The 7,844-nt window shown below is 33.2% G+C and overlaps 2 protein-coding genes across 3 annotated transcripts; both read right to left on the bottom strand.

Moving 5' to 3' along the window:
• Positions 1-905: 905 nt before the first annotated feature.
• Positions 906-2,400, bottom strand: LOC112708403 (GPI-anchored protein LLG2-like). The gene is made up of 3 exons (XM_025760565.2): positions 2,165-2,400; positions 2,030-2,074; positions 906-1,452 (listed from the first exon to the last, which is right to left on the bottom strand). Exons 1-3 carry the CDS (start codon positions 2,253-2,255, stop codon positions 1,073-1,075), a joined length of 516 nt encoding a protein of 171 aa, XP_025616350.1. The 5' UTR covers positions 2,256-2,400; the 3' UTR covers positions 906-1,072.
• A 544-nt stretch (positions 2,401-2,944) lies between these two features.
• On the bottom strand, positions 2,945-6,716 carry LOC112707117 (uncharacterized). 2 transcript variants are annotated; one of them, XM_025758700.2, is made up of 8 exons: positions 6,328-6,716; positions 5,708-5,848; positions 5,520-5,615; positions 5,310-5,436; positions 4,828-4,937; positions 4,389-4,472; positions 3,724-3,806; positions 2,945-3,392 (listed from the first exon to the last, which is right to left on the bottom strand). In XM_025758700.2, the coding sequence occupies exons 1-8, from the start codon at positions 6,688-6,690 to the stop codon at positions 3,176-3,178; spliced, it is 1,221 nt and encodes a 406-aa protein (XP_025614485.1). In that variant the 5' UTR covers positions 6,691-6,716; the 3' UTR covers positions 2,945-3,175. The 2 variants fall into 2 exon arrangements, with proteins under 2 accessions (XP_025614485.1, XP_029144308.1); XM_029288475.2 differs by having other exon boundaries at positions 2,945-3,453; positions 6,328-6,715.
• Positions 6,717-7,844: the final 1,128 nt, after the last annotated feature.

The following is a 7,844-nucleotide window of genomic DNA, read 5'->3' as shown; positions in this document are numbered from 1 at the left end:
TATACAATAATATATAAGAAAACATTTACCCCCTGGCTAATTTTTTAAGAATATCATAATAATTGCCTTACTAATATATATATATATATAAAGACAATTTTGTTTAAAATTTACGAAGAAATCATGGGTACGGTGGTTCAATAATTTGTTACTGGAATGGTGGCAGTCAATTATTCAATTGTAAGGACCAATTGCAAGTTGGTTAGCCAATTGACTAATCAGGGCTTGGGTTTCATTTGAGTTTTGACCATATATACATACCTCTCCACAGACCACAATTGGATTCTTCGTTATTTTATTTTATTTGGCGAATCGTTCATTTATTTGTTTTCTGATTTTTAGTCAATCATTGTATTATTTGTACTAATAACTTTCTTCGTCCATATCTAGTACCATACAGGAGGAAATTTAATATTGTGCTTTGGTCAAAATCGAAGAGGATAAACATGAGAGCGAGATCAATAGAGAAATTCGGATAAGTGCTTATTCTAATTAACCCCACTACTTCTTCAATTTGCATTATATTGGAGTCATGTATGTCAAGTCTAAACCCCACACTCTACATCATCATCGCTTAATTAAAAAAGGGCATGATCCAATTGGATATACTTGCCATTGCAAAAGTATATAAACTTCAATTAAAAATTATAAATAAATAAAGTCCAGGCATATTTCAATAACATACAGAAACTTTTAGTGTGTGTTTTTTATTTTGTCTTTGTAAAATTCATTTGATTACGATTACTGGTCTTTAGGTAAAGTGTAATTTTTAATAGCTAACATTAGTCAACTTTAGTATTTAGGTTTATAATTTAGAATTTAAGATTCAAAGTATATGATTTAGAATTTAAAATTTAGAATTTAAGATAAACAAATTAATTTAAAAAAAAAAAAATTAGTTGATGTTAACTGAAAAATATAATTTTCACTTTCAATGAAATTTTGGTTGCAAACTATCCAATTCAACAGCATTAAATATGAGAGATGGAACCTTATTATTCTTCACTCAAACATGCTCTCTAATATGGTACAACAGACTTTGATTTCAAATTAATGATATATACATACATGTTTAGAACCAATGGAACAAGAAGCCTCCTAGGAAAGCAGCAACAGAGAAGAGCAAGATGATAGGGTGAGAAGCACGATGAGAAAGTTTGGGAGAGCTAAAAGATGTAGAAGGAGAAGGAGGATATACTACATTTTCACAGTTAAGACCTTCAGATTCTTCTTTGCATTGATTAGCAAAGAGGCCAGGAGGGTATTTTCCATGAATGTTAATGTAGCTAAACATGACTTGAGCACAATCACTTCCCTCATCATTGATCTCCTTTGAGATTGGGCATGCCAATTGCTTTAGAGCATTGCAACAAATCTTTGGTGGATAATGTGGCCCCTTGCACTGGCTTGTGATTATTGTGTAGTTCAGCTTCTCCATGTCAACTTTGCAAGCTGCATTATATATGTTTCGGATAGTAAAATCAATGGTAGTTTTAATTATCTAATAAGATTTAATATCTTTTATTTTTATTTTTAATGTATTTTGTCTTCTCGGCAATAAATCTTCAAATTTTGATTATTAGAGTGAGAACGATACCAAAATTCGAGAGCAGGACATAAGGTAGAACATTTTTGGGAGTCTAAGCGGAAAAAAAATACATTTTTCATTAATTTACGAAAAAATGTATAGATTTCACAGTGACAACACTTTTACATTTGCCTCTATTATTCACACATTATGTTTCGTGAATTTAATTTTTATGTAACATTCAATGCAAAGGAGTTTTACACAAATAACTTAAGTAATTAATTTTTAAATTCACTATTTTAAAATCATCTAAAATATGAGTTTTTTACACGTTAGGTAGTGCATCAAAATTAAATTTTCGTGTCTCATGCAAAAAAGAGAGGAGCGTGACATGCATTTATTGTTTGATTTTGTAAGATAATAAGCTTAGAATGGAATTCATAATTTCAAAAAATCAGTCGCTTTATGTCCACAGATTAAACAACAGTAAAGAAATGTTACCTGTCTTGGCCTGAAGGAGGGAACGGACAGTTGTAGTTGATACCCCTGAAATCAAACAAATGAATGTCACAACAACAAAAAAATGTGGCATGCATGCAACAATGGCGGTGTTTGGAGGGAAAGAAAAGAACTTACCAGGATTGGAAGCGGAAGAAGCCGAGGCCAATGTGACAATGAGAATGAAGAAGCAGAGAATGCAAGAGAATAAGGCATTTGATGAAGCCATTTTCTATATCTGATTCTTTGTATTGTGTGTTGTGAAGAGGAAGAAGGATACATAATTTAAATTTGCAAAAAGCCTGTTGTGGAGTTAGGTGGCAATGGCAGTTATTTCAGTTTGAAGACAAATCAAAATTAGTTATTTTGTGCAATTTGTTGGAGTCATCTGTTTCAAACCAACTTTGATTGATACACATTTATTGGAGATACTCATTTGTATAATTATAATAATTATTTATCTATAAATAGATAAATAACCAATGACAATAAAACTAACTATTTATATTTTATTATTTACTAATTACCTGAATTTAAACAAAACAAAATTTACATAAAACTAACTTTATCTATGCAGTTTTTTTGTTTTACTTTTTTTTCTTTCTTTTTTAATGTTTAGATTATTATAATGCATTTCTAGGAACTCATATATGGAAATCTATTACCAATCTGAATTAGAACTCCACACAGAGTGCACATTAAGGTATTTTAAAATCGAAATTATGATGACAAAAACTAAAAAATAAAGGTGACGAGACATATATAATAAGTCCGCTTAAGCAACCAGCGCGAGTTCGAATTTCGCGTTGCCCATGAAACAACTCATTGGCCAACAACAAACCTAATGGTGCTCCGATCTGTAACGGGTTAATCCTTGGCCTATGGCCTGCCAAATTGGGGATACCATGGGAAACAAAATAGAAAAGTCCTCAAATCAAATTTTCCCAAAAATGATACATTCCATGGACTACAATAAACAATTACAGTTCATATTTTGAACTGAAATTTAAAACTTCAAACAAAAATTGTATCAAACGTTCGTGAAGTCATCTCATTCAGCCAATATGTACATCGTTAACGAACTCTCTCATGGCAAAAACTGCATAGATTTGCTGTATAAGTTGTCAGAAACAAACTTGGTTATATTCTCTAACGGATGTTGGTTTGCCTCACTTTCCGCGTTATGGACCTCCCCATGCGAACACGTCGAGTTGTGAGGGCTTCTAACAGTACGGTTAAAGCATGTTCCACTGCTTCTGCCTGTGTATCCAACCCAATGGAGCTAAACTGGGGAAGAAGTTGGAGCTCTAAGAGCAGGCCGACAGCTGCTGCAGCCGTACAAGTCCGATCCCAAGATGGTTGGGGCCTGCCATAGATAGCGGTTATTGATAGAGTGAATAGATCTGCCATTTCTTGAGATCTCTCTTCTGATTCAAAATCGTGGTGTCGGGGATAGTAAAAAAAATCATACGAAAAGAAAAGGGGGGATACGAAATAACTATAGCGGATGCATCGGAATATATTTCTAATAAATTCTACAGTTCCGACATAATTATAAAAAAAAACATCTTAATGCGATTCTAATCGCAAGGAAAAAAAGGGGGTATGGCGAAATCCATAGGAAAGAATGAAGTTTAGGCGGAAATAAAAAAAGAGGTAGCCACAGCACAGGTTTCGCTAATTTGAAGTTTCATTACCTAAGTTTATGCATGGCAGATGCACCAGGATTTAAGGATATACAAGCAAGGTCCTCATCTCCCCAAACTGATTTTGCTTGATCCTGTTGAAATTAAAAACTTCACATCAGTGAGACGCAAACATGATTGAAAACAGTTAACTCATTCCAAGCATAGCTTCTATCTCCATTGTCTCACTATCTCTATCTTTGTGCCCCAATGATAGCTTCCAAACCTACCTTAACTGACCCTAAATAAAATCATTGAAAGCAGTTTGTGCAGAACTAGCGAAATAAGACGATATTATCTTATACTCGTAAATTGTTAAAGTAGGCCCCTCTAACTTGCATCTGGTATCCTGTTGGCATGTCTAAGAGAACTAGAACATCCGAACATACAATAGAATAACATTTTACGATCCCTTGGTTTCTAACAATCGTTGGTCATCGAGGGAGGCACAGTTCTGAAAACTCAAGCTGTTTTATAATCTAATACCTGACATGTTATATTTTTTTATTTTTGTTATTTTTCATTTTTCCAAAGCTAGCTGCGATCGTATTTGTCGTTCATCCAAAACCAGCAATACTACTGGGAAAACTTTGTCCTGCCTAAGCAGACTCATGTGAAAAGTTGCAACTATAACGTATAAACAGAAGAAAAAGAAAACGAAACCCTCCAGTTATTACCTGAAGACGCCTAAACATAGCTGCAGAGTTGCTCCATGTCCCATCAATCAAAATAAAATGCAGTGTTGTGTCTACTTCTGAATCCTTCACAATCAAAAGAAGACTGTTACCTTGTTGCACAACATGAAAACAAGGAACTCTATATCGAAATCTTGAGGCAACATGAACAAATGATATTTAGTTTACAAAGGTCATTGACCTAAATAGCATCAATATTCTCATCAAATTTAGAGTCCATTTGTTGTTGTCATTGCTTAGGTATCAATCGTAACTAATGAATATAAAATATCATAAAAGAAATTAACCAAACTAAGTATTGCTTCATGTTTCATTAATTACACAGCATTCTCCTCACAAGTACAATTGCTAGTACTATTCGTATATTTGTAAGCCAACAGAGAAAAATACAATTATCATCATAATGTTAGAAGAGTAAAACCTTTGCTGCTGTGACTTCATAGTTTGTGACCATCTCCTCACCAAACGCATGTTGAACTGATTTTAAAACTGAGCTCTTGTTGGGATAAAGGCACCATACCTTACTTTTTCCTGAATTAAGGTAAACCCAAATCCAAACAGACTGAACACTAATCTTCAGAATTATATATAATGAGCCCAAGAGCATGTAGATCCAAAATATCAAGGAAGAATAACTAAATTAAATCACGCACTAATATCTTAATTGATGATAGGAATCCAGCTTAAACATACTACCACAATAAGGATTCATTTGAAATGAAACTAGGAACATAACCATTTACCCTCTCCATATTTGATAAAGAATATTGTGTTCCTTTATGTATATATATTTAAGCATTCAAAGAAACATTTGATGAAAGAAAATGTAGAAATAATAAATGCAACGATATGTATTCTGATGATTTCTTCATAGGTACTGCCAAGTTACAGAAATTGATATACCTGTCAGTTTAAATGCATTCCACATGATTTCTTCATGTTCAGGAATGCCAAAAAGGCACAAGTTTGCAGCATCAACACCAAACACTTGCCACAACAGCTTACCAGTGTTGTTCTGTCGTAAGAAATCCTGCATGTACAAGTAACTGATTCAAGAGAAATGCAGATAACACAACAGAGAACCATGACAGAAACAACGAGTAATATCTAAACCTTGGGATGCATATACAACCAAAATTTTATTCCCGGCCAGAGGGAGCAGGAATTGATTCTTGAACACATACAATCCTCCTCCACAGGAAGCCAGCACTACAAAATTAAACAATAATCCGTAAGAGCAGATGCCCAAGGCATATCACCATTATTCGGCAATACCTTGCTCAAACCACTTCAAATTAAACCTTCTGACAGAGGTAACCCCTGCTTCCAAGCACGCGACAGGCTATTTGTCTGGCTGAATAAAACTGGAGCTTCTTTTCAGAATCACCTAATGCCTGATAGGTCGCTCGATGTTTCTTATCTTCTTGTACCCTAAAATCCCCCTGAATCATCACATAGCATCCAAAATCTCCAGTGATCAGATTGTAATCATAATGTATCATGTGACAAATGGAGGTGCAAGTTATTATTGCTAAGCAGTATTTGGTAACTGCTGTAAACAAGTTTATGAAAATTTTGTAACTAGTAAGACTATAGGCGGATTTATAACTAAAAGTCCTACATCTTAATTACTCTAAATTGAAAATTTCAGGAAGGACTCCATGGCATAGTCTGAATCCTAGATTCATGTAGCTGATCCTCGTTATGAGAAAGATCCCTTTTTTAAAAAAATTGGGAATTGAACTCGGGCATCTTGTGGTAATGGTATAGTATTTTCTACACACTACTTACAGGTATTCATATGATTAAATCATTAGCCGTAGAATATAACTGAGACATTCTTTCTAGTAATAACATAAAGAAGGCACAGCTTAAGATAAGAAAAATCCAAAGAGATTCAAATAAAATAATAAAAAAAAACCTGCAACTTTCCACCATTGCCACCAAAGCTCATGCGAGCATCGACGTGTTTCTCCAAAAGCTTCAAATCATTAACAATTTGAGAAACCATGGATGGAACGGGGGAGGTTGTGCCCCAGGCCCGCCACTCCTCCAAGGAGATAGCAGCACCTTCTTCTTCTTCTTCTTCTTCTTCTTTAACAGCTTCCCTCATGTGAGAGAACTGTAGCTGGTAAAAGCAATGGAAATGGCGTGTTGATGCTCCGTTAGCGTGGGTTCGGTTCCAAGATTGAAACTTCGGCTTCGAATGAGGACATTTGCATAGAAAGGCCCTAGTAGTAGTAACCAATGATGATGAAGACGATGATAATGGCATCAGCAACATTTTTTTACTCTCTTCTCTGTTGGATCGGATTGTTATTTCTTAGAATTACTAATTTACTATTTGATTTTTTTTGTCCCCACAATAAGTTATTGTTGATTCTGAAATGGCCCATTACTCTCCACAATGGCCCAATTCAGATATCGTCACCACCAAAGGATCCAAAAATAATAGGCCCTGGAAAAAAAACATGAAAATCTGCTAAACATGTGATTAAAAAATATTAATTAAACCAATTTGAATTAGTAGCGTGATCAATTCACCCATCTACTTAAATAAAAATATTGAGAATTTAATTTCTGTTTTATACATATAATAATTTATTGACTTGTCGAGTTAAGATACAGTAAACAAAAAAGAAAAATTAATTAATCTTATATTTGGGAGAGGAATTTATTCTTCCTTCGTGGTCAACCAAATGTAAAAGAATGGATCATTGCATTAGGTATAGGTGTATAGCCACCAACTAATTTCGGCGGCACATAATTTTTTTTTGGCGACTACATAATAATAATAATAATAATATTATTATTATTATTATTATTATTATTATTATTATTATTATTATTATTATTATTATTAGCAGCAGCAGGAGGAGGCTAACGCATATTATTTAGTAACGTATAATTATTTCAGCCATTTAGTGTATATATATATATATATATATTATTCTTGAAAATCTATAAATTCATCGCAATTTTTTTAAACTTTGTAATATTTTTTCTTTAAGACTTATAAATTTATGGTAAAAATTAAAATTCTTCGTCGCAAAATTCTTGTGTTTTTTTCTTTTCTTTTCAAAATCATTAATAAATAATATAATGGTGATTTCCCCTGTTATCCAAATTAGAAGGAAACCAACAATCAACATAATATAAACAAGAGTTTTTATTTGGGGCCTTCTTTTGGTGGGGACATAAATAAGGAACTTTTCCAAAGTCTGGATAATAATTCAACGTCCAATCATATTCATGGTAGACGCTGAATGCAAAAGAAAATCAAGATATATAGACAGGATAAAAAAGAATAAATATTTTGAGTAGCCAAATCAAATTTCCATAGTAATTAAACAATAAACAGCAACTTTAATTTGAAGAGATTTAAATTAAGATTTAGCTAAAATGTATTCTTGAGATATATGCTGATAGTATAAGTTT

The sequence above is a fragment of the Arachis hypogaea genome, chromosome 8, assembly GCF_003086295.3.
Source record: "Arachis hypogaea cultivar Tifrunner chromosome 8, arahy.Tifrunner.gnm2.J5K5, whole genome shotgun sequence".
NCBI classification, from domain to species: domain Eukaryota; kingdom Viridiplantae; phylum Streptophyta; class Magnoliopsida; order Fabales; family Fabaceae; genus Arachis; species Arachis hypogaea.
Note: the sequence above shows the minus strand (reverse complement) of the source record. Positions and strands in the feature narration are given on the sequence as shown.

Bases quoted from the DNA above. Each gene is read 5' to 3' on its own strand.
- LOC112708403 (XM_025760565.2), bottom strand. From the start codon at position 2,255: ATGGCTTCATCAAATGCCTTATTCTCTTGCATTCTCTGCTTCTTCATT. The intron at 2,075-2,164 runs GTAAGTTCTTTT...GTTTGATTTCAG, and splicing joins TTCTTCCGCTTCCAATCCTG to GGGTATCAACTACAACTGTC. The intron at 1,453-2,029 runs GTAACATTTCTT...TATATAATGCAG, and splicing joins CCTCCTTCAGGCCAAGACAG to CTTGCAAAGTTGACATGGAG.
- LOC112707117 (XM_025758700.2), bottom strand. From the start codon at position 6,690: ATGTTGCTGATGCCATTATCATCGTCTTCATCATCATTGGTTACTACT. The intron at 4,473-4,827 runs GTTTTACTCTTC...TTGATTGTGAAG, and splicing joins ATGAAGTCACAGCAGCAAAG to GATTCAGAAGTAGACACAAC. The intron at 3,393-3,723 runs GTAATGAAACTT...TATCTATGGCAG, and splicing joins TCTGCCATGCATAAACTTAG to GCCCCAACCATCTTGGGATC.